Here is a 27,220-nt window from a genome sequence, read left to right on the forward strand (position 1 = left end):
CTGTTAAGTTTCCAAAACAATCCCCTTGACCCTGACTCTCCCAGGGAAGTGGATCATTCTCTATGATAGGTATCATAGAAGGGATTCTTCTCGAGTTGGATAATCTCTGGATCAGATCATTGAGTTTCAACTTCATTCTGGCTGGGAGAAGCTCTTCTCAGTAGCGGCCATCAGGGTTACCGTTCAGACTTGAGCAGTTTTTTGATAGAATGGGAGAGACCTCTTCTCATAGAAGTTGTCTGTGCTCGTGGGTACTAATGACTGTCTCCCACTCTTAGGAGATGTGGGAGTCCCTTGGTCTATTGCCAGGGCACTTGGCAAACTCGGACCCTATTGGGGAACGGCCCCAGGTTCAAGCCCTTCTCCGTCCTATCTGTGAAGAGTGGAGTGGCACGTAGAGAGAGGTCTTTTTTCTCATGAAGGCTCTGCAGTGCTGTCTGACAAAGATCCGACACCTCAGTCCTGAGTGTTGGCAACTCTATAGCACAGGCAGGACCAAGAAAGAAGTATCTAGAACACAATCTCTTTATGACTTCGGGAGGCAATCTGTAATGCATACGCTTCAACTGCTGAAAGACTCTAGGTTCTAGCTAGGACCAGAACTTGCAAAGTCAGGGATTAGGCCCCATCCATCTCTTCAAGAGGAATCTTGCAGTCGACCGTGAGTGACGAAGGCTTAGGTTGTGTATACTCCAGACTATCTTCATGTCCTTTATACTACACGAGTACCCACAAGACCCTGGACACTTTGTGCTTGGTCTTGTGGTGGTTGCTCAAGCAGGGGTGTAGTTAGTCCAGATCCTGTGCAGGAGAGTAAGCATCTTGTTTATGGTAACATATAGATGTAAGTCTGGAATAAGAAGTTTAATAACTAGCTCTTCTCCTCCAATCTTGCTACCCCCTTTCTTATGGATGAAGTGATTGAAGCATTATTCACTGGATCTGACTTCATGCTGTTAATCTACACTTTATTATTATTATTATTATTTACTAAGCTACAACCCTAGTTGGAAAAGCAGGATGCTATAAACCCAGGGGCCCCAACAGGGAAAAGAGCTCAGTGAGGAAAAGAAACAAAGAAAAATAAAATATTCTAAGAAGATCAATAACATTAAAATAAATATTTCCTGTTTAACCATAAAAACTTTAACAAAATGAGAGGAAGAGAAATTAGATAGAATAGTGTGCCCAAGTGTACCCTCAAGCAGGAGAACTCTAACCCAAGAGACAGTGGAAGACCATGGTACAGAGGCTATGGTACTTTTATTATTATTATTATTACTAGCCAAGCTACAACCCTAGTTGGAAAAGCAAGATGCTATAAGCCCAAGGGTTCCAACAGGGAAAAATAGCCCAGTGAGGAAAGGAAATAAGGAAATAAATAAATGATGAGAATAAATTAACAATATATCATTCTAAAAACAGTAACAGCGTCAAAACAGATATGTCCTATATAAACTATTAACGTCAAAAATAGATATGTCATATATAAACAATAAAGACTTGTGTCAGCCTGGCCAACATAAAAACATTTGCTCCAACTTTGAACTTTTGAAGTTTTACTGATTCAACTACCCGATTAGGAAGATCATTCCACAACTTGGTAACAGCTGGAATAAAACTTCTAGAATACTATGTAGTATTGAGCCTCATAATGGAGAAGGGCTGGCTATTAGAATTAACTGCCTGCCTATAGTCCATTTCTTTTAGCGATGCATATTTGCACCGACTCGCGGCGGTGCCCTTTTAGCTTGGAAAAGTTTCCGGATCGCTGATTGGTTGGCCATGATAATTCTAACCAATCAGCGATCAGGAAACTTTTCCTAGCTAAAAGGGCACCGCCGTGAGTAGGTGCAAATATGCATTGCTAAAGGAAATGGACTATAGTATTACGAACAGGATAGAATTGTCCTGGGAGATCTGAATTAAAAGGATGGTCAGAGTTATGAAAAATCTTATGCAACATGCATAATGAACTAATTGAACGACAGTGCCAAAGATTAATATCCAGATCAAGAATAAGAAATTTAATAGACCCAAGACTTGAGAACAATGGTTTGATTTTTTAGTGTCCTTCTCCTAGAAGAGCTGCTTGCCATAGCTAAAGATCTCTACACTTCCGAGCTTCATTCTTTAAATCCTAAAGACATTCTCCTCCATCCTCCCTAGGTGAGGGGGAGGATGGTGATATTATATACCAACCCTTTGGTGATCATATGCCAGTTATACTATTCCGGATTGTGATCGCCCTGTGGGGAAAGGGATCCCTCCTTTGATCACATACCAGTCTTTGTGGACAGGTCAGCCTCTTCATCCTAATGACAGACAGGTGGTTGCTGGAGTCGTCATCTTTGCTCCTGTATGGGATAAGGTAGATTGACTTTTCCAAGAAAGAAAGAGAACCTATCAGTTTGGTTCTAGGGAGACTGCCAACCCACTAATCAGTAAGTCTCCCTACATAAAGGACGATGTCTTGCATCCTCTTAGGGACAAATTGCAAATTTTTAAAGTAATTTGTATTTTGCCTAACTATCCAAACGAATCCCTCTTCAAACACCCCTCTCAGTTCTGAGCCAAAAAGTAAGGGGTTGAGGCTCCTCACCCTCGCTCTCACCTGTCGTTAACTATGTTGTTAAAAATTTCAACAGCCGTTCTGTCTTTAAACAATATCCCTACATAAAGTACTCAGATTTGTATAGCTAGGAAAAGTAAGAAATTATTTATAAGTACTCGCTTTTTTTTCCCTATAACATGATTTTAAGTTCTTTTGATTAAAAAAAAGCTGCAGTGGGACTATTTATCCTTTTATATGATTATGAGAGCAAGTCAGTTTGGCCACCAGATCACATTTCCAGACTCACTTAGGACTTCCCCTTAAAATTAAGCTAAGTGGCAAAAGATGAAAGAACTAATGAAAAAGCAGAAGGCAGAGGGAGCAGTTTTCTCGTCTGGCAAGAATCTACTGTATTCTGTTTCTATGCTATACAAGGGAACCCTGTATGTTGTATCGCCTTAGTGGAGTTAATAAAAGCTAGCCAGGACAGCATTATTTAAAAAGTATTGTCTACAAATCTAGTCGTTCTATTTACAACGTTGTACTCTTCACAATGCTATTTAGATTGTAGTGCTTTCCCTGTGAAGAAAATTAACAAATTCACCAAGAAAGATAAATAAAAACCAACAAACTAAACATTCTGGAAGCAGGATAGGTCTTCAGTTTAACACTGTTCCTATGTAAGAATGCTACCAAATTCAGCAGGGAAGCCAATTAAAACTCTATAAATACGTATATGTAAATTGATTCAAGAACAATCCTTACTTGGTTACCTCCAAACAGCATATCTTTTAGTCAACTAGCAAAATATGAATTTAATGGTTTTCTTTTATGAGGTGCAATGAAGGGGTCCAAGACTGGTAATTAAATTGAAAACCAAGATTATTGTGCAAAAGATTCGTTGTTAGCAACAAAGGTCATTATTTCAAACAATGTAATTTTTTTCCCTCTTTCCGAGCGATGAAGTTCCTGGCAGCAAAATTCTTTATTTAAGACTAATTTTTTATTTTGTGCATTTTTTTTTTTTATTTTGTGCATTTTTTTCATTTATATATTTTTTTTATTTTGTGCATTTTTTTTTTTTTTTTTTTTTGGTGCATTGTAGTCCACCTCTTAGACATTTTTCAGTAAATTCATTAGTTATATTTGTATTATGATATTCAACATCGGTGAGTGTATGCATGCTATATTAATTGAATATTCAAGGTTTATATTGAATAGTACTATTTATGTTTGGAGTTTATATTTGTGTTAAGAATTTATGTGTGCACTTAATTTTCTTTTAACTTTTTAAGGCCAAAACCTTATATGAGGTACAAACTATTGCCTTATAAGAGCCTTTCTTTTTGGTACAAACTATAATCAGTTTAAATCTCTCTCATTTTCTCAGCCTCTTTCCTCTTCTAATGATATACATCTTCATTTCACAAGAATTCCCTTTCATATTCACCCCTTATTTTTTAAACCAATAGGACTCTAACAGTGTTCTTTTATAGAAGTAGAAGAGCTATGATGGAATTCCATGTTTAAGATTATCCTCAGTCCTACAGCAAGGGATTTGTATAGTTTGTTTTATTTCATATAATTCTCTCTAAGAGCTTAGCAAAATTTTGCTTTTCTGTCTTTCTTCTGGTTGGCTAAATTCTCCTTCCCTAGTCTTCCATCTTACTTAAGGTATATAATTACTGTATTTGATGATTAACACCCATCACCCATGTCAAAATACTGTATAGAGAATGTATAACATACCCTATCAAACCTATTTCATGTAACAGACTTTTAAAGGCACAACCTATGTAAAGTATTGAAAAGAAATTCATAGAAACTTAATTTTTGTGATAAAATGTGTTATTTTTCAATATTTAACTTAGCCGGTGATTATAATAGCTGCAGCTCTGCTGCTCGACAGAAAACTCTACGGAAAAAATCCGCCAGCGATCGCGATGCAGGTAGGGGGTGTACTTCAACAGCGCCATCTGTCGTCCAGATACCCAGTACTCATTGTAAACAAAGAACTCAATTTTCTCTCTGTCGTGCTACCGGCAAGACCTACTAATTCGCTGTTGCTAACTGGATTTGGTGAAGTACACTATTCTAGTTTTGAGCTTTCGCTGTGCAGGCTTTCTCTTCAATAAATCCTTGCATTCTTTTTTTGATTACGGATTATTTGTTGATGAGTTTGGATAGTTTTTGAATTCCCCTTTGACCAATTCAAAATGGCTGACCCTTCTCAAGTCCCAAAATTCAGGAAGTGTAATGCTAGGGACTGTTCAAGGCGTCTTCCGAAGGCCTCTATCGATCCTCACACTGTTTGTTCCAATTGTCGGGATAAAACCTGTCAATTGGAAGATCGATGTAAGGAATGCGTTGGGCTTTCGGAATTCGATTTTATCGAATTCCAGAAATATACATGTAGGCTAGAGAGAGATAGAGTCAGGAGAAGTTCCTCTCGTTCTGTTGAATTTTCCTCTCCTCATGCCCCACAACCTATTCCTTCCCCTGTAGTGGTTGCTCCTAATCCCCCTTCTGGCACTCAGGAACCTTCGATGGCTGATATGATGCGTGCCATCCAAGCTCTGGGTGAGAGAGTTGAGTCCCTGGCTAGTGACCGTAACCAGCTCATGGCGGACGTCAAGGAGCTGAAGTGTAAAAGTGCAGTGGGAAGTGGTAAAGTGAGTGATAGTGTTGTGGATAGTGTTGCGCTTGAGGGTTCGTCTGTTCGTGCCTGTCGTCCTCCTAGTCCGGGACCTCTTGCAAGCTCCCAAGTCCAGGGGAGAAGCAATGTCGTACGACCAATGGGTTCGAGAGGCTTTAATCAGCGAACAGACGTTCCCTCCGTGGTACCGGGCGCATCTTCCCAAGATCGCCCCTGCCGCACAAAGACGAGAGAGCCCATTTATACCTCGTCTGCGGAAGAGGTTTCTCGCAAGAAACCATGGACCAAGGTCTCACGACCGTTAAAGCGCAAGTCGGTCCCTTCCGCGCAAGTCCAACGGCCCAGCTGTAGCCACTGGGTCAGTTCGGACTCGCTGCAGTCTTCCGATGACTGCTCACCTCCTAAGAGAGGCAAAGCGGTACCGCCTCAGACAGTTACACCGTCTGTCGCCGCACCTGCTCCTGCAGACCCTAAGTGGTCTTTGCTGCAGAACATGCAGTCACAATTAACGTCTCTGATGCAGGACTTTCGTGCGGAGAAGGTTGCTGCTGCACCAGCCTCTTGCCTACAACCAACCACACACTCGGTTGTGCGTCCTGTGGACGCTGAGGCAACCTTCTTGCGCACTCCAGTTGAGAGAGTTCCGCCACCCATGCGTTCCAGTGTACCCTGCCAGCCGCATGTTGACGTTCAGTAACGCACGGAGCCTTCCGTTGACGTTTGCGAGGCACAACAACCGTCAGAGTTGTTTTGTTTTGACGCGGTGCGTCAACCTCCGCAACCCAGTGTGGTTGCCACTGCTCACCCACATCAGGCTAGACAGTCTAGAGTAGACGCTGTGCGTCCCCGCGCTGCTATGGTTGTTGCCAGCTCACAGACTGGGCAACAGTTCCATAACGTTGCGTCCGGCTCAGTCACGCATGCACCCGTGCGACCGGACTCAGCTATCCAGCCGTTACCTACTCCATTGCCGCTTCCTCCTCAATACTCGGATGATGGACTTTCGGATGATGATGGTGCTGCTCACGTTGATGAACCACATTCGGATCTTGACGAGCCTAAGTCCACGCAACCCTCTTTGGACTTTAGAAAAGTTTTAGCTCTGTTCAAAGAGATGTTTCCGGACCAGTTTGTGTCTGTGGCTCCGCGCTCTCCTCCGTCAGAGTTTGTTTTAGGTATGCCGTCATCCTCGCCTGCCTTTACTAGACTCGTCCTCGCACGCTCGTCCAAGAGAGCTTTACGAGGGATAGGAGAATGGATGCAGTCCAAAAAGAGTCTAGGGAAGACAGCCTTTACGTTTCCCCCTGCTAGACTCTCTTCTAGATCGAGCGTCTGGTATGCCACGGGAGAAGTTCTCGGCTTGGGAGTTCCTGCCTCTGCCCAGGGCGACTTCTCAAGTCTTGTAGACTCTCCCCGCAGGCTAGCCATGAGACGCTCGAAAATATGTTGGTCATCTTCGGACCTAGACCACCTTTTGAAAGGGATATTTAGAGCCTTTGAGGTCTTCAACTTTCTAGACTGGTGTCTGGGAGCTTTAAGCAGGAAGATCTCTCCGACAGAGAAGGAAACTTCCTTGCTCATCATGTCCTGCATGGACAAGGCCATACGTGACGGGTCTAATGAGCTTGCTGCATCGTTCGTATCCGGAGTCCTCAAGAAGCGTGAGAACCTTTGCTCTTTCCTGTCAGCTGGAGTGACACCTTGTCAAAGATCCGAACTTCTGTTTGCTCCTCTTTCTAAGTGCCTCTTTCCAGAGGACTTGATTAAGGAGATTGCTGCTTCTTTGATACAGAAGGACACTCATGACCTGGTTGCGTCCTCTGCTCGCAAAGCCACCCCTTTGCCTACCTTGTCAGCTAGACCAAGGATGGACACTCCAGCGTCCCGATTTATTCCGCCCTTTCGTGGCAGAGCCTCCAGCAGAGGAGGTGCTCGTGCCGAAGGGAGACGTGGAAAGAAGAAAGGAACCAAGTCCTTTAAAGGCAGAGTCTGACTGCCAGCTTCTTCAGACAGCAGTGGGAGCCAGACTCAAGAACTTCTGGCAGACCTGGGAGAAGAGAGGCGCAGATGCACAATCTGTGAAGTTGCTCAGAGAGGGGTACAAGATCCCGTTTGTACGAAAACCCCCTCTAGCAACGTCTCCCATCGATCTCTCTCCCAGGTACAGAGAGGAAGACAAGAGACGAGCATTGAAACAGGAGGTGTCTCTCTTACTAGAAAAGGGAGCGGTAGTCAAAGTCCTGGACCATCAAACCCCGGGCTTCTACAACCGTCTCTTCTTAGTGGCAAAGAAGACAGGAGGGTGGAGGCCGGTGCTAGACGTCAGTGCGCTGAATGTCTTTGTCACAAAGCAGACGTTCTCCATGGAGACCACAAAGTCCGTTCTAGCAGCGGTCAGAAGGGAAGACTGGATGGTCTCTTTAGACCTAAGGGACGCATACTTCCACGTCCCCATCCACCCAGACTCCCAACCTTTTCTGAGATTTGTTTACGAAAAGGTTGTCTACCAGTTTCAAGCCCTGTGCTTTGGCCTAAGCACAGCTCCTCTTGTGTTTACGAGGCTGATGAGGAATGTAGCCAAATTCCTTCATTTAGCGGACATCCGAGCCTCCCTCTATTTGGACGACTGGCTTCTAAGAGCTTCTTCCAGTCGTCGCTGTCTGAAGGATCTAAAGTGGACTCTAGATCTGACCAAGGAATTGGGTCTCCTTGTCAATATGGAAAAGTCTCAAGTGGTCCCATCCCAAACTATTGTGTATTTAGGGATGGAGATTCACAGTCTAGCTTTTCGGGCTTTTCCGTCGGCCCCCAGAACAAGCCAAGCCCAGTTATGCATCCAGAACATGCTGAAGAAGGAACGATGTTCAGTCAGGCAGTGGATGAGTCTGATAGGGACACTATCATCCCTGGAACAGTTCGTATCGTTAGGAAGACTACACCTCCGTCCTCTTCAATATCACCTAGCTGTTTACTGGAAAAAGGACAAGACGCTAGAAGCGGTCTCGATCCCCATTTCCGAGAAGATGAAGTCTTGCCTGACTTAGTGGAAGGACAGTATCAGCCTCAGAGAGGGTCTGCCCCTGGCTGTTCAGACTCCCAACCACGTTCTCTTCTCGGACGCATCGGACACAGGCTGGGGCGCGACATTAGACGGTCGGGAATGCTCGGGAACTTGGAACTCGAGTCAAAGGACAATGCATATCAACTGCAAGGAGCTACTGGCAGTTCATCTGGCCTTGAAAAGCTTCAAGTCTCTCCTTCAAGGCAAAGTGGTGGAGGTGAACTCGGACAACACCACGGCTTTGGCGTACATCTCCAAGCAAGGAGGGACCCACTCTATGACGTTGTACGAGATCGCAAGGGACCTCCTCACCTGGTCAAAAGGTCAAAACATTTCGCTAGTAACGAGGTTCATCCAAGGCAACTTGAATGTCATGGCAGATTGCCTCAGTCGAAAGGGACAAATCATTCCAACAGAATGGACCCTACACAAGGATGTGTGTAAGAGACTTTGGGCCACATGGGCCAGCCAACCATAGATCTCTTCGCAACCTCGATGACCAAGAGGCTCCCAATATATTGCTCACCAATCCCGGACCCAGCAGCAGTTCATATAGATGCCTTTCTCCTAGATTGGTCACATCTAGACCTATATGCATTCCCCCCGTTCAAGATTGTCAACAAGGTACTGCAGAAGTTCGCCTCTCACGAAGGGACAAGGTTGACGTTAGTTGCTCCCCTCTGGCCCACGAGAGAATGGTTCACCGAGGTACTTCGATGGCTAGTGGACGTTCCCAGAACGCTTCCTCTAAGGGTGGACCTTCTACGTCTGCCACATGTAAAGAAGGTACACCAAGGCCTCCACGCTCTTCGTCTGACTGCCTTCAGACTATCGAAAGACTCTCGAGAGCTAGAGGCTTTTCGAAGGAGGCAGCCAGGGCGATTGCTAGAGCAAGGAGGACATCCACCTTTAGAGTCTACCAATCGAAGTGGGAAGTCTTCCGAAACTGGTGCAAGTCAGTATCTGTATCCTCGACCAGTACCTCTGTAACTCAAATAGCTGACTTCCTTTTATACCTGAGGAAAGAACGATCTCTTTCAGCTCCCACTATCAAGGGTTACAGAAGCATGTTGGCATCAGTCTTCCGTCACAGAGGCTTAGATCTTTCCAACAATAAAGATCTATAGGACCTCCTTAAGTCTTTTGATACCACGAAGGAGCGTCGTTTGGCTACACCTGGTTGGAATTTAGACGTGGTACTAAGATTCCTCATGTCAGAAAGGTTCGAGCCCCTTCAATCAGCCTCATTTAAAGATCTCACCTTAAAGACTCTTTTCCTGGTTTGCTTAGCCACAGCTAAAAGAGTCAGTGAGATTCACGCCTTCAGCAGGAACATCGGATTTTCATCTGAAACGGCTACATGTTCTCTACAACTTGGTTTTCTTGCCAAAAACGAGCTACCTTCTCGTCATTGGCCGAAATCGTTCGATATTCCAAGCCTATCGAATCTGGTTGGAAATGAACTAGAAAGAGTCTTATGCCCTGTGAGAGCTCTTAAGTTCTATCTAAGACGAACTAAACCTTTACGAGGACAGTCAGAAGCTTTATGGTGTTCAGTTAAGAAACCATCTTTGCCTATGTCAAAGAATGCTTTATCCTATTTTATCAGACTGTTAATACGAGAAGCTCATTCACATCTGAGTGAGGAAGACCAAGCTTTGCTGAAGGTAAGGACACATGAAGTTAGAGCTGTCGCAACTTCAGTGGCCTTTAAACAAAATAGATCTCTGCGAAGTATAATGGACGCAACCTATTGGAGAAGCAAGTCAGTGTTCGCGTCTTTTTATCTTAAGGATGTCCAGTCTCTTTACGAGAACTGCTACACTCTGGGACCATTCGTAGCAGCGAGTGTAGTAGTGGGTGAGGGCTCAACCACTACAATCCCCTAATTCCATAACCTTTTTAATCTTTCTCTTGAAATGTTTTTTACAGTATTGTTGTTTTTGGGTTGTCCGGAAGGCTAAGAAGCCTTTCGCATCCTGGTTGATTTGGCGGGTGGTCAAATTCTTTTCTTGAGAAGCGCCTAGATTAGAGGTTTTGATGAGGTCCTGTGGTATGGGTTGCAACCCTTCATACTTCAGATCCTAGGGGTCGCTCAGCATCCTAAGAGGATCGCGAGGCTCCGTAAGGAAGACGTACTTAAAAAGGCAGAGTAATTGTTCAAGTCGACTTCCTTACCAGGTACCTATTTATTTTATTTTTGTTATTTTGATAACTTCTAAAATGAAATAAAAAATCCTTAGCTCATATAATGTAAACATATATTGCTGGTCTCTACCCACCCCCCTGGGTGTGAATCAGCTATTATAATCACCGGCTAAGTTAAATATTGAAAAATGTTATTTTGATAATAAAATAAATTTTTTAATATACTTACCCGGTGATTATAAATTAAAGGACCCTCCCTTCCTCCCCAATAGAGACGCAGTGGACCGAGGAGAAAATTGAGTTCTTTGTTTACAATGAGTACTGGGTATCTGGACGACAGATGGCGCTGTTGAAGTACACCCCCTACCTGCATAGCGATCGCTGGCGGATTTTTTCCGTAGAGTTTTCTGTCGAGCAGCAGAGCTGCAGCTATTATAATCACCGGGTAAGTATATTCAAAAATTTATTTTATTATCAAAATAACATTTTTATACTTAACTGCAGGTGATATTGCTAATATCTTTGATGTGGGTTTTTTTTTTTTAATAAAGTATTTTTCTCTATCCCCTATACCCTCTTTTTTAAAATCATCCTGGTGTTGAATATACATTTAGCTCGATGGTTCAGGATACTGTAGTTTCTTTCAATCCCATGAAATATGGACAATGTTCCCACACTGGGTGATATCAGAGGAGAGGGGACAAGATGAAGTTTACACTTTAGAGATTGGCAATGTGACCTACAGGTGAACATCTGTCTCTCCTGACAAGCAACTGTGCTAAAATGTGTCAAAAGAGGGAAGAGGCACACACTTGAATAACTTGGCCATCTCAGGGGTTTGGTCAGAAGACGACGATGTCTAAGCTCTGCGAGCTGACGAATCAGATGCGTTTATGAACAGTATTCTGTGTCATAGAGTTATTAGCCAAGACATTTCGGGCAAGAGGAATGGACTAGCAGACATGCGTAGTCACTAAAGGAAGGTTGTAGGCTCAGAGCGGTTCATACATTCCGACCTAATGGAGAGGCTTCTGATTTCTAGGTTCTCTGGGGGTTCGAACTGTTTGCCATACAGGTAAACTGGAAGCTTCCGGTGTTTTCTCCCTAATCCAGTCCCATGGGTTGTGTTCGAAATTGCCTTCCAACACCCATGTGATCTCATGAATGGTTATGTCCTTCCTTCATTTATCCCTGTTCCATCTGCTGATATACCATGTGGGAGATTATGCCAGGACTTAGGTTGATCCTGGTGGCTCCTAAATGGCCTTGTGTCAATGGGTATCCAGTTCTGCCTTGCTAAGATCCCGGGAGAAAGAACTCTAACCCCTCACTCTCCCAGGAAAAGTGGGCCATCCTCTATGATTGATGTCATACAAGAGATTCTTCTCTGGTCAGATCATCTGTAGACTAGATTGTGGAATTCTTCATCTTCTTTGCCAAGACAAGATCCTCCCAGTTGGTACTGTCAAGGCTACTGCTCAGACTTGGATTTGGTCTTTTGACGAAAGGGGATAGAGTTCTCATAGAAGTTGTCTATGGTTGCGAGAAACTTTGAAGTCATGTAGATCTTTAACTTACGTCCGAGCTTTTGGAAAGTCTGTCTAGTTTCTGGCTCTCAAGACTTTTTGCTGCATTATTATTTGCAGAGTTTAGGAGAGTTATATGGTCTCTGCCAATGTTTCCTACTCTTAGAGATGGAAGGAGCTCCTTAATTTGGTGCCAGGGCACATGGCCAAATTCAAAACTTGCTGGAACACATTCTCAATGTGAAGTGTTGAGTGGCACAAGGAGGAGATGCTTCAGTACCCCGTGTAGCCTCTGTAGTGCTATCTGAAGGCCAGACACTTCAGACCTGATTATTGGCGACTTCCTTTGCACTGGCCAACCTAAGAAAGAAGTGTCTAGAACATGATCTCTTTCGGACTTAATGAGTCGATCCATATGACTCGACTGCTGAGAGTCAAGGTACCATCTAGAACCAGAACTCACAAAGTCAGGGGCGAGGCCCCATTCTTGCCTTCAAGAGGAATCTTGCAGTCAGCCAGGTGTTATAGGTTGGGGTGTGTATGCACCAGACCATCTTCACAGTCTTTATTCTACAGGAGTACCTACAAGTCTGTTGACACCTTGGTTTTGTGGTGGCTGCTCAAGTAGTAATGTAGCAGCATCTTGTCTATGGTAATGTTTAGAAGTAAGTCTGGAATGGAGGCAGAATGGCAGGCTCTTTACCTCCATTTATTCTCTCTCTTAGGTATGAAGTGGTCAAAGTGTTACCAATTAGATCTGACTTGATGGTGGTAAATTACAGTATTTAGCAGCTCCATCCTTCTAGACAAGGGGGATGATGCTAGAATATATACCAACCAGTTGGTTATCATATGCTATTTGTATGTTTCCACAAGAAAAAGAACCTTCCAATTCGGTTCTAGGGGGCTCCCTACCTAAGGGGGAATGGTTATATTTCTTGTAGAACAAATTAAAAAAAATTTTAAAAGTAATTTGTATTTTTCCTAGCTATGTAAACCTATCTTTTATATTAAACTTCCCTCCTAAACCACCCCTCTGTCCTGAACCAAAAAGTCATAAATGAATAGAATTTTGACAGGTAAGGGGGTAGGGCTCTACACCTTCGCTCCCACCTGTTCTTCAACTGATCGTTAAAACGATTCAACAGTCGTCCAGCTTGTACTGAAAACATTCCGTACCTAAAGGACTCAGGTTTGTAAAGCAAGGAAAAATACTTTAAAAATTTTAGTTTTTTTTTTATTCCTTTTGTTATGATTTTTTAAGATGGAGACTCTTAAGAAATATAAGCAACTATGTCGCACATTATATGGTAAATGTCTTTTCTGAAGTCAATTGCATATACAATACAAGCACCTGAATTTACTCTAGCTGGAGCATTTCCTAGTATGTATGTGTTCCTTACCCATCGTAGTCCCTAATAGATTGGCATCAGCATTTTGGGGCATTCAGTGGTACAAAACTCCCTCCCCCAAGTGCCTTTTGGGCTGTACAGTATGAGTGATTGAGCCTGATGAATAAAAACAAGCATTTGCGTAAAGCAAAAGCTTGTAAGAAAAAGCAAAAGCTCAAGTAGCAAAAGGTAGCCAGTGCTTAGGCAAAAAGAAATTGCTTAAAATCTTATGAATAATAATTATCACCGTTTGCTACCTTTTGCTGGATGGAGTCCTAGCTTTTGCTTAGGGACCCTGCCACGTGCGACTTGTTTTATCCATTCCCAATCCGACGGATCCAGCTCATGTCTAGTACTGGAGCACTTACCAGGGTACTCTATGTAGATCAGTAGAGGAATTTGGTTTAGTTTCCTTTAACTACAGATTCATTCAGGCAGAATGAGTTACAGTAGTAGAGAAAGTAGTGATGAGGGGGTTTAAATTTTGGAATACGCACTTGAGTGCAATCAATTAACCCAATTGCATATGGAAACTGATATTTTTCTGACCACTTCTCTTGGGCCCTTCTCATTTCATTCTCAGACTGGGGAAATCTTACCCAGGAATTTGCTTTTTCAACAATTTTCTTGAGAACCTCTCCAATAACTTTACTAACACTTGTTTGATGAATACCTATCTCCTCTCCTATGCCGTTTTGGTAGCCTGGGTCTGACACATACCTTAAGAATGTTTTCATTTGATCCTTATTTGAGAGAGCCCCTCCGCGTGTTTCTCTATACTCGCCGAAAAATGTTGTGCCAGCCATTCCACATTTTCTTCACTAAATCTGTTCAACTTTTTGTTACCGTAAGGTAATGTTGTATGGCGATTTTATTAAGTTTTCTTTTTACGAATTTGGAGAAAGGCTGCCATCAGATTCAGTTCACAGGAGTTTCAAGCACCTAGTGAGCTGCCTTACTTTTTTAAGCAATTGCTGAGAAGCAAAAGCAATTGCTATGTTTTATTCATGGAAAATGAAGCAATTGCTGATAATTTCTAAGCATTTGCTTGAGCTTAAGCATTTACTTTGTTTTATTCATTAGAACTGAAGCAATTGCTTTAAAATCCAAGCAAAAGCATTTGCTGAAGTTTTATTCATCAGGGCCATTGTATATTGTGGAAATTTTCTTGGAACTTGTTTTCAACCAAACTCATCACTCGTATAACATGTGCTTATGCCCCAGGTCCCCTGACCTCACAACTAACATTCCATACTCTGTATTCGGGTACATAATGTCGACACAAGGATCCAAGTGGTGCATGTATAGAACTACCACTGCTCATTTGTCCATTAGACAGAAGACTGAAAAGATCACAATGTGGGCTACATATTAGTGATGGGAAAACAGTTACCTACACTGTTATAGCTAGGATCATGTAAAAAAAGAATTTATTATTGGCTATCTGATTTCAGTAATTTTAAACTGATTATAGTTGAACTTTTTAAATATGTTGCTGAGCTTATTTTAATTGTCTATTGAACTATTACTTTGATATGCCTCGGCAATCATTTATGATGATTTTTCAAGCCTATGAATCCCCATAAAGACATTTGTATACTGTAATTTTTTTTTTTTACTACATAGTTGGATAACTGCTTGTCATATGTCTGGTAGCTCTGAATGAAAGTTATACAAAAATCAATATCCATCTCAGTATTTTCATTGGTCATATATGAATATTAAGCATTTCACTCTTCAATATGATAAATTCATGAAAAATTAATTGTTTTGGTGGGTTTAAACACCAAAAGTCAAACCAACAATATTTAATTGCTAATCTTGTGTATCATTCACATGGAGGCTTTATAACTTTCATCACTGAATGCTCTCTCTCTCTCCCCCCTCTACAATTCAGTAATACAACTCTTCCACCCAACCCAAAATCAGAGCTTGCACAGATGTAAATACAACACTGATGTTATTTTGAAAATAATCTTGGTAATTGATATGAATCCTGATGTCTTAAAATGGAGGTTAGTGTTGCCTCAAATTTAGTTGGTTATAAGACTTTTATAGATACAGTAGATTTTTGAGGAAATTTTAATCTAAGGTTTTTTAAGAAATTTGCATCAGGAATATTATACATTATTTCAGTGAGCCTTGGCTTAGCATTTTGAGACCTTTGTTGCTTATACTTGTAACATATTTATTAGCTTTGAAGTTGAGGTGATAACAGTATGAAAATTGTTTTGCTCGATGTTTACTCAGAAATATTTATAAAAATAAGATTTAACAAACCAAAAAAGGCTGAAAAATAAAATTATGAAAGATTGTATCAAAGAAAATTTTCAAAATACAAGTTAAATATTACATATATGTACACTGCTGACCAGGCTGTAGATTTATATTTTGATATGGACAACCTTCTTGAATTATGTGTAAGTAACCTTTTAAAAGGTAAGGAGTAGGTTAAGGAAATGAAATAACTAGATTATAACTAGAATCAAAGTGAGAACATTGGAGAACTTAACCGAATTTATTGCATACAGCAAAGTATGCATTTTTACAGAAAATTAGAAGGTAACAAGCCTATGATGTCTTATTTAGAAAGGCAAAAGTTTTTCACGTTCTTTTATTTTGCTATAGAATGTTTACACATTGCATGGTCAAGTAGTGTAAAGTAGTTTCCAAGTGGTATACTGTACACACTCCCTCTGATGTAGAAACAAGTAGATGTCAGAAATAGTACAGGTTTAAAAAAAATATGCAGCAGTAAATAGAACAACTTCTATATAATTATATCAGAACACATACAAAACAATTTAGAAATTGAGTCGTAGAATTTATCTTTCTATTTGTGCGTTTACTCGTCTTGTTACGATGTTATGGCATTTGGCTATTGAAAATTGATTTTGTTTATGGACTTCCTACTTCAAATACCTTTCATGTGTTCCTTTTATGGCTAGGCAAAGGTATGAGTGGCTTGTAACAAGTGGACTAATTTCAATGAGCACAATGCTATGGGTAAGTATTTGTTAGTTTTATTATATAAAGTGCTCATTCATGGTTAGTGGCGCCTCAAAAACTTGCCCTTTATTTTTTTGTTGCTTCACATGATACAGTATTAACTTTTTAAAAGGTCATCTTAAAGTTGTTGTTAGTCATTAAAAAAATCGGCCAAGACACACTTGATTTTCAACAGGTGCAAATAACTAACTAAATTTTGTAGTTTTAATTCAATTTGTCATTTATTTCCCCATAAAATGGCATAGAACGTTCCAATATTGTGATTAGTAGAAATAGCCATTCAATCACAGTCTTTAGGAATGGGGGTCTGTAGTATAATAGTTTACTACATTTCTCCAGTTTTTGCTCTACCTAAATTCATTTATGATAAATATGGAAGGTCAGGAAGCCACAAACCGTATTAAATGCTGCAGTGTTTTTATGCATCTCTGTTATTGAATGTAGTTCCAGGTATTCTTTAGTAGGACAGTAATGCTGCTATTTGCTTCCTTGCCTTGCATCGAATACAGTTATTACTTTTTCTTTGATGCATGAAATTCCACTACTTTACTCTCAAGATATATTTGCTAATATAGAAATTTTTAAAGCATGCATTAACATGTAAAACTTGTGGCAAATTATCCTTATGAGTATTTTTTCAGGTCACTTGTGTTGAACTGTATGATTTTCATAGATGAAGTTGAAATTTTTAGAATGTGTAAACAACTCAGTCTTGCAATTTGGTGTCTAGTATCAGCTCTTAACTGGGTATTAGATTTTCAGTTTTGCTAGATATTTCTTATCGAGGTCGTTTGTTTATATTAAATGTGTTATGAAGATTATCTTAACTATACTAAGTTCATATGAGAATGTGTTTAGGTGCCTTAGTAAAATTCAGTACTGTACAGTATGCTTTTGTATCATATAGCGTGTCTTGCATCGTTTTTCAGTGTGTGGCAGTTTCTTCAAGTTCTCAAAGTACATTATTAACAAATACTGTTGCAAGATCATAGAATTTTTAATATTGTCTGTCCAAATATGAAGTTAATCCCTTACATAAGGGAAGGCTGTACTGCTAGTGTACCTCAGCAAAAATCAACCTCTCAGAATTCTGAAATATATATTAGTAAGGAAAAATTGTAGCTGAGAAAAAAATTTATTCCTGTAATAAACTTTTAGACTAGAAATTTATTTTATGGCTTCTGCTTTAATTCATTAAAAAAAAATGTTTAACCTTTATTCAGAATATTTTCAATAAACCTTCCCTGATGTTCATATTGCTTCTTCTTCAGAAGCTCGGTTTATTGACGTTTACCTGCAAAGTTTAATGAGATTTTTCCTTTCTTTCCCTTTAAAAGATACATGCCTCAGTAAACTGATAAAATAATCCAGCGGTTAATGGTAAGTAGCACACTAAGAGTTCCCCATCATTCAGTTTTCTTTTTAACAGTGTTTCATCAAGATGTGTCTCGTTCCTTCCAGATTTTGATAAGTGTTTATTTCATTTTAAGTAAAAAACTACTCGATTGGTTAGTATTTCTGCATAGGAAAAGCTCTAGGTTTTTAATAACCATTGTTAGGAGTACGATATCTCACGGTTCCTCTCAGAAATTATGTTCCAAGGGAGTGTTTATGCAACTGGAGGGTATACACTGTGCAGTGGTAAAGCTTCTACATTATAAAGAGAGACTACCGTTTGTTACTTATAACAGCCAAAGAAAGTAATTATTAGTTCAAGGGGAATTACAGAGAGAATAGTTGCTTTCTGTGATGGTATGACACGCCAATACTGTCTTACTAGCCAAGTTAGTGATGAACATTTAGGCATTTTCAGAGGCCTGCGAGCCTTCTCGTGGGCGGTAAGATCTGACTTAGCTGCCCAGTTGCTTATACTAACCTAACTTCCATAATTGGGTCTAGTGGTCATAATTGCAGTGTTCCTGCAGTAAGGGTTATGAATGTTCACTGCAGCTTCAGAGTCAAGTTCCTCTCATATAACCTCAAATTCTTGAATTACTTTAGTCCTGAAATGAGACATTTGCATTTTTGCATACCTAATTGCTCTACAAGATACATAGATTGCAAGGCAGGAGACTGCGTAGGTAGCTGGATCCTTTTATCCCTCCTCCAGCTAAAGGCAGCTCTTAATTTTTATTGTTATTGGTGGTATATCAAATCAGCTGGTCAATTGCATCACGTGAGCACTACGGATGACAGTATGTTTTTGTTCGTTCACAAGCTTAGTCGTTAGCTCATCACAGGTTTTCTTTCCATTACCCTCATGAGTCTATAAAGACTTAAATATTACAGTATACTGGGTTATTTTTATTTACAAAAAAGTTTAATTCTCAGATAAAATATATTGCTATGCCTTGGGAGGTGCCATTACATAGGCCAGGCCTTTCACGTTCCATCTGTGAGGCTCACTAATGAGCAACACTAACGTAATAGTTATAAACAAAAGGGTAAGGACATAACACATTTGAAAACCTATGATAAAACTACGTATTTTTAAGGTAGGTTTTGATGTCGCTTTTTCCTTAAAGTATTCAGGGTTTCTTCTAGACTGCTGTATACAGCATCTACCTCAATTCCTTTATTTCATGGTAAATTCCTGTTGTTGTAAAATGGTTCTCACTTTCAAAAAGAATGGCTACTTGGTTTAAAGATTCATTAAACTGTTCAATTGTAAATTCTAGTTTCTAGACCTCAAGACGTTTTGAATTGTACAACACTAATCAGTTACCTAACCTTGTTATGGAATATAATGCAGTCTTACAATTACTAAACAAAATCTTTAATGCATGGTTTGCAAGCTATGGCATTTGAATCAGCACCCAGGTCATGTATACTATATATACACCTTATTGTCACTCTCCAACAATCCTTTTTATAAAAGTCTAAACACAAGTACACATTTAGTTATGTAAAATAAGCATCCTTAGAAGTAGGATGAGGGAGAGAGCTAAATAAATGTGCATTCTGGCACAAGTGAAGTGTGTGTGGTATACTGGCATCTCACGGGTCAATATCTGTAATTATTACAGATGATATCTTATGGGGGAAGCTTTTTTTTTTTTTTTTCTACTCAGAAGGGATTGTGCACAATCCATCGTACCAATCCATCACACCTATCCAAGGTAACAACACATGGGCTGGTCATCAGGTTCCGGATCCCTTAGCATAGTAGACGATTCTATTGCCAAAGGTAAATCTATACTATTACATCTAACCTACTGTGACTATGGTCCAGCAAATGTGTAACAAAATTCAGGCTCTCTCTTCAGGACATCAACCATCTGCGGTCATGTGTCCAAGAAGGTTTTCATTCTTGTCAATCTGCTCAGACGAAGCATTTCAAAGGTAATTTACCCAAACGCTGCGGCTTTACATCCAATTACCCGATGACTTTTGATGATATTCTTGAACCCAGGGCTTTTGCAACCCTCTAGATTTTCCTCTATACTCGAAAGTCCTAAAAGACAGTGTACCATTGTTTTGTATCAAATACAATAGTCTGTTCATTTTTATGAAGGTTAGTGTAAGATTGTATCAGTAACTAAAACTAGCTAGGTTCATATTGTTAAAACTTCTTTTGAATAGAATTTCAAGTCTCGGATTAATTAGCTACTCAATCATCTGGAATTAAGACATCTACTTTCAGGTATTATAATGGATATATTCAAGCCTGTCGGTATAAGCCAACGGTAATCAGGTCTTGTCAGGATTGGGATATGATTTTACATTATGTAGTACTGTAGGTTCAATTCTGAATCTTTGAGACTCTCTCATAAATTTTACAGCTAATTACATGATAATCTGCAAGCATTATCTTTTAAGATGGGTTTTGGAAGCCTCAGTTGATTGTCTTTCTTTTTCTTTCATTCAGAGATAGTGTTTTATGTCCGAGTCGGTTAAAATTTTTATTTTACTTCCCATTAGAAACTTTAAGTATTTAGTCTAAAATTACAATAGTGGTCCTTGTTCAGTAGGAGATGTAGACATTCAGTATATTTTGACTAAACTAATGGACTGTGAGATTCGAATGTCAATTCATCCTCTGTCCAAAAGGAGTGTCTTTTCTTGTTAAAGGGTTGGGATCAAGAACTCGCCAAGTTTAGATTCAAATCCTATATTAGCCTTGAAAATTTATGTTCTAGATATTAGGAGTAAACCTATATCTCTTAATTTTTGCAGAAAGTTTCTTTGGAAAGAATTTGAAAGAGTTCAATACCGTATCAGTTTGATGTAAGATGGGCATGATCTTGAAAAATGCTGACTTTCTTATCAAGAATATTGGCTCTAGGTCCTGTAAACGGTTGCTGCTGTGGCCTTTTATTTTCTTGCTATTAATAGTTATACATTTCTTTTTTGATATTTCAAATATTAGAAAAAGAATCTGGAGCTCTAAAGTTTCAAACTGTTTAAAGATGATTCCATATAAATTTTAGATCCATTGAGTCTAGGTTTAATTAGTTATACATTTCAATTTTTTTTTCCGCTATCTCTTTCCTTCACTAGCATCCCACCTTTATCAGTGTGTGGGAGTCAGTATTATGAAAATCAGGAGGATGATGATAGAAATAAACAGAATTCTAATAAGGATTTGTAGTTTTATATCTATACTCTTCTGATGTTCACAAACATCCCACCAGCTTCCCACTGACTTGTGATGTCAAGAGAATATTTCTTACTTCAAAACTTTAGGATTGGAAACTCTTAGTGTGCTACTTGCCATTAATTGCTAGATTATATTACGACGTTACTTAGGCACGTATCTTTTGAAGGGAAAAAATGGAGAAATTTTTATAAAATTTTGGGGTAAACATTGATAAACCAAACTTCTGGAGGAGAAGCAATATCAACATCAGGTGAGTATAAAATTAAAATTTTTTATCAAAATTAAATTTTTATCATAAATACTTAATGCAAAAATTTATTACAGTACAATATATATAGCGAGTATGATTAATCTGTAGCCAAGAAGCCCATCAGATGGTGAAAAGTAAGTTTATTTACTATATACCCACCCCTAAGAATCTAAGCATTTCTCATAATTTTTTTCTACAATAAATGTGAATTAATTATAAAAATAAGTTATGTACATAAGGTGTACGGAAATCAAAATGTTATATTTTTAATAAATTTGGTAGAAAACTTAATTGGCCCACTTGTGTACCATCTGGAACCAAAGTTGATACGTTGGGACACTGAGAAAAAAGAAAAAAAAAAGTTTATTTTATTTCGTGTAACTGCTCATTAATAATACTTTGATCCTAATGTGATAGAAGGTAAAATAAAATTTTTAAAGGAACTCCGAGAAGTTTCTGTGATCTAGCAAACACTGTAGTATTGCATTATCATAACCATGTAGTTTAACCTGATCAGATTTGTTTATGAAAGTAGTCAAAAGACCCTGAGAATTTTACTCTTCTCTTTTTCAGACGTAGACCTATGAAGTTTCTTGCCCTACTGCTCGTGAACTTTTCGAAATGGTTGTGGGATCCTTCTGTATTATTCTTTAATAGAATGCATAGAGAACTTCAGGAGGAACAATTTAAGGTGCAATTTATTTATATGGTATTGCAATTATATGAGATGTAAGTGAAAGTGTTCCTTTAAGTGTACTAATCTAAATAAAATCTCCTCTCTCTTTCTCTCTCTCTCTTTATGTACGCAGTTCAGTACATGTACTGTATAATAATTTAAATGCCATGTTGAAGTCTCCTGAATTTACTAGAATACAGTGTTTTGTATAGGAAATTGAAAGTTTCGCTTGTATATTCCAAAAATTTTTTGAAACATAAGTTTGATTTGTGACTTCATGTTCAGGTGCACATTTGTTTGATCATTTTTTATAATGTAATTACAAAATGGCATTTTCAGTGGTATTGAACAGTGGATGCACTCTGAAAGTTATTGTTTAGGTGATACATTATACTGTAAATGGAAAAGGATGGCAAAAATTAAATTCCTTTCTTTCTGTACAGGACCCTAAGAAGGGAGGAATTAAAGTGTTAGGAGCTAAAAGTAATTTCATATATTTTTGAGAAAGTAGGTTTATTTTTTATACTGTACTTTATTTTGGTGGAAGTTATTTTTAAAGGATTTTGAGGCCACAAGGAAATGGTTGATTGAAATTTTTGTCAATATCCATAGCACAAAGTAAGTCTAAGAATATTTGGTTAAATATTTAATTTTGGGATCATCTTACGTATTCAAGTCAATTATTTTTTCTATTTTAAATTGAAATTCCATTGGATATAAATTACATGGAAGCTTGAGAAACTTGGAAAATTGTCATATAAAGTATATACTGTAATGATATTCTCATTTCAGACTTGCTTAATATCTGATCCTCAATAAGGATGGTGAGGTTAGATCTGATGCCACGAAACAAGACCATTTAAAGCTATAAGCTGATGTTTTTCAAATGTATACTGGAAAACCTTCACACAGCAAAAATTATACTCTTAAAATGCACCTTTTCCCAGACTTTAGTCAGTGTGATCAATTAAAAAACGAACTTTAATGTGAGAGAGATCACTCATGAATAGCTTATGCTAGCTAACAAGTAACTTGTCGTCATTAGTGCTTGCTTTAAAGTGGTTCTTGTTGCTTTTAACACACCAAAGGGATTAGAAATGTTAAAGTTTGAATATACGTATTGATGTAAACTGTATACATGTTCAGTGATTTAATAGGTATGAAGTTACCATGTTATTTCTTTCAGAGAATTGGTATTCTTATCATAAAAAGTGCAATAATTGGAAAGCAAGGAGTTAAAAGTTTTCCCAAGATTAGGAAACTCCATGTACTACAGTATTCAATATTAAGTAATGTAATAATTCATTGAATCCAACTGCAAAATAAAATTTTTTTGCAGAATGTTGCTGTAATCACAGTTCTGTGATTTGACGTTTAAAAATGGTTCAATTATTTTTTCCTATCCATGTAGCTTAGATAAAGTTACACAAGTTAATGCTCACTTGCATGTGTATAATAGTACATAATTTATGGTAAGTTTATTGTTAGTTTAACAGCATAGTAAGCAAATTTGCCTGTTATTTAATGAAAATGTTTCGGGTACATTATATTTTCAATCTTACCAGAGGTAATAATTATGACTTTTGAACTAAGTTTCTGTATGCCATTAAATTATTGTTTGGAAGTCACGTTTATCAGTGGAGTGTGATTTTTATACCTGAATGGTGATATACATGGCAATATGTCAAGATCTTGAAAACTGTACTTGGGATTTTCTTTCAACTTGAAATTTTTCTGATTATAAAATAGTTCCATATCTGGAATTATTTAATTAAGGGATTTCATGCCTGTTTCCAGCTCCAGTTTTCCCTAAAAGTGGTATCCTGACAGAACTATTATCAAGTTACATGGTTAGATAGCATGCCTCCTTACCCATTGAATTTCAAGAACTGTCAAGGTCAGTCTAGGTGAAACTCTTGGTCAAGGTGTGCAAAATTGTTGGTTCTGATATTGAAAGACTCAGGAGTACTGTGTATATTGATCTTAGGCAACTCCCTTGATGTCCATAATTCTTCTCTCTCCAAGCTGGGTTTTATATCAACGTATACCCTAAAACTAAAATTTTAAATTTTCTTTCAATAGGCTTAGGCCTATAGTACAGTATTGAAATAATTTGGAGTTTAATGACAATAACCTCGGATTGGGTATGCCGCAGTCCCTTAGTCTCCTCGTTGACCTTGAGTTGGACAGTATCGATGCATACCCCCTCTAGATTGTGTGGTTTTTGTGATTTAGGTTATTAATGTTAAGAAAAGATGACCAATTTAGGATTTATTAGTAATTCCCATGAGATTTATTTGAGGAGATAAAGATCCCCATTCTGTGTGTCTTTTGCCAGAGAAACATTTAGTTTCAGGGAGAGTAGGCTAGTTGATTAGGGTGAGGTGGAGAATGATAATGCCCTCTCCAGCTATTATATGCTAAGATTTTGACCAATTGCTTCATTTGTTTAATTCAAGAAGACACAGAGTCTGCAAGGAAAAAAAACTATTCTAGCTCTAACTTGCCTTTTCAAATCCTAGGTTAACTTAAGTTTTACCAAGAGGTTCTAGTACACCATTCAGTAATGGTTCTGGTGGTGCATAGAACTGATGGAGTCAATCTCCTCTACATGAGCCTCGTTATCTCTTGTTACTTGAAGGTAATATGGAGGAAGAGCTTATCTCTGATGAGGTATTTAATCATTAAGGAAACATTTCTATCATGTATCCAAATAAGTTACTTGCGGTCTCAAGTTCTGATGCTGTTTGTTCTTCTAACTTGTCTCTTGATGGTTTTCGTGACTTTTATTCCACAGTTTTCCCATTTAATTTATTTACATTTTTTTTTTCTAGCTCGAAGTGCAAAGAAAAGTTTCTCGTTTAGTGTTGAAACCTTTTAACCCTCAAAATGATCTGTGATCTATAATACAATGAATTTCATAACATTGTTAATGACTAGTTAATTCTTTTTAGCCCATTGTGATCAAAAGACATTTAAATACAAGGTTTTTTAAGTTAATTGACTTGAGAAATGCTTGTATTTGATAAAAAAGGGATTACAGTATACTTGAAATTCTCTCCTTTATAGTGGCTCCTTTAGCACACATCTTTACAGGTCATCAGGATCTTTGTCTTATTTTGGATTGCTTAACTTTTATTAGATGGGCTAGAGGACAATCAAGTCTTCATATCAAATGCCTAAAACTCATGAATGGGGGTAACTAAGGTCAGAATCCCTATCTCTTAAGTGGATATTAACTTAAATGCATTTAAGGAGATTAATCCTTCTACCTCTGTTTATTCCAGCGAAGTTAACGTCTTACCAGATTGGTTTAGAAGGGAAAAAATTCTTAACTAATTTCCTCCGCAAAATGGTTTCTGCATCTTTCAAGTGTTCGAATTTAGATTTGGTAGGGAAAACCAAGTGTTTTTCTCACGTGTTCCAGCTCCTTTACCATGGAAGGTGGATTCCCTGTTACAAATTTCCTTCTTTCTCAACGATTCAGGCTACGTTAAAAGAGTTCAGTGTTTGCGAACAGCAAGATGATTCTAGTGTTTCTTTATTGCTTACAAAGAGTGGTTTACAGATTAGTGGCTTCTGCTAAGTCTTCTAGATTGTCTGTTCCAAGAGATAGCTTACTAATAGTTTGGATCAAACAATGGTATGTTTGTATTGATTGGTGCAAATTAAGGACTGTTTTAGTGACTAGAACTAGTTTAGATAATATTAAGTTTCTGCATTTTCTTTTTTAATAAAGGAAACTTCATTTAAACAATCAAGGGCTATTGATCCTTTTCATATATATTTTTCTTTTTGACTAGTGATGTCAAGACAACAAAGGTTATTGTCATTAATCACCAGAGTACATCAATACTGTACTTTAGGACAAAACCTATTGAAATAAAATGATAGATTTTTAGTTTTAGGGTAAACATTGATATAAAACAGGCTTTGAGAGAGAAGCTGTAGGATTATAAAGGAGTAAAAAATTGAAAATTTTAATATTAAAACATTTGTAAAATCCCAATAGTTGTTTGTAAACTGGCTATGAAGTAGGCTCTTTAAAATTCTACTTTAAAGATTGCAAACTGTTAGAAAAAATGTGTTTCTTAACTGTTGACAATCTGTGGTTCAAAAAGTTACAAGTTTCCCTTTTCAAAAACTCAGAAAACATACAAGCTCTAATTGCAACTTAAAATCCAATATTAGAAGAAAGGAAGAAGATTGTGGACCACATTTCAACCTTGAACCATGTTGAGAATGATAATTAGTCAAGGTTTCTTATATGCATACAATTTCTTCTTTTAGACCAGAAATAATTCCACAATTCTATGGAGTTACACTTATCTTTGAATTGGTCACAGTAATTTGACAAGAAATTTGATATATAATCTACATGACCTAAATCCCCATGACCTAAATCCCCATAGACATTTTGGCTGAATCATTATTTCTGATTTGATGTGCAATAATACTCATTTTTATTAATACTATAATTCTAAAGAATAATTATTAGTTAGAATAATTTTATCAACTAAAATTGCAATGGTAGTTTAACAAGAATCTTAATAAAGTACAGTATACCTAGTAGTATTTAATATTTTTACATTACTTACTTTATGGACTTCCTTTTTGGTCCTATACAGCAGGGGAACCCTAACTCTAATGAAGGTTGACATCATTGCCATATAACATGGAGTTGCAACTCAAAAGCATGTTTCAGACAAATTATATTTACTGGTTTAGATTTTGTGTTCAAGTAACCAAAAAACCGATTTTGTGTACAGCTATTTCCAAAATAACGAAGAAAGTTCATTCTTATGTTGAAAACTTTTAATGGCCAGGTAGATATTTCCTGTAATTCAAGTACAGTCCTTAATTTCACATTGATTATTACCTCAAAGTCTCATTACGACCAAACAGATTTATACTCTTTTATTAATTCTATTTTCTACTTTGTATTTATTTTCCTGCCAATGTAATATTGTAAATAAACTTATGAATAATTAGATTCTTGATTTAGATGTTTTTTACTTCAAAGTATGTTTTAAAATTTCTATGGAAAATGAATAAAAATTTTATAACAAACATTGATAGTTTAATTTTTTCACTCTAAACTTGTCATTAGAGGACAACTAGTTTCCCTATCATTTACTCCTGAGTGTTGAATCTTTCCTTAAATTCGCGGTGTTTGATGTTCATGCTTTTCTGAGCTCTTGGTTGTAATTAAAAGTGCACAAGAAGGTAAGCACCGGTGCAGTAAGTTTTGCTCCTATGAGGATACAAACTATCAAAACCTATGTGTTGTGTACCTTGGTGAAGGGGTGACTGTTAGCAGCCTTTCCCCCCTTCCTTGGGAGTTATCAC

The 27,220-nt window shown here is 38.1% G+C and overlaps 1 protein-coding gene across 8 annotated transcripts in view; it reads left to right on the forward strand.

The window, feature by feature from the left end:
- The window catches only part of LOC137644110 (PHD finger protein rhinoceros), an 85,636-nt gene extending 58,699 nt beyond the window's left edge, over window positions 1-26,937 (forward strand). Inside the window, exons 17-19 of one of the 8 annotated variants that reach the window (XR_011045133.1) lie at window positions 15,234-15,351; window positions 16,285-16,342; window positions 21,769-26,937. Coding sequence is in view for 6 of the 8 variants with exons in the window: in XM_068377069.1 (XP_068233170.1) it covers window positions 17,275-17,337 (63 nt within the window). In the remaining 2 variants the exon portion in view is untranslated. Of the gene's footprint in view, window positions 1-15,233; window positions 15,352-16,284; window positions 16,343-17,274; window positions 17,398-21,768 lie in introns of those variants that run through there. The other 7 variants (XR_011045132.1, XM_068377073.1, XM_068377069.1 and 4 more) reach the window with 7 other exon arrangements.
- Window positions 26,938-27,220: the final 283 nt, after the last annotated feature.

The sequence above is a fragment of the Palaemon carinicauda genome, chromosome 7, assembly GCF_036898095.1.
Source record: "Palaemon carinicauda isolate YSFRI2023 chromosome 7, ASM3689809v2, whole genome shotgun sequence".
NCBI classification, from domain to species: domain Eukaryota; kingdom Metazoa; phylum Arthropoda; class Malacostraca; order Decapoda; family Palaemonidae; genus Palaemon; species Palaemon carinicauda.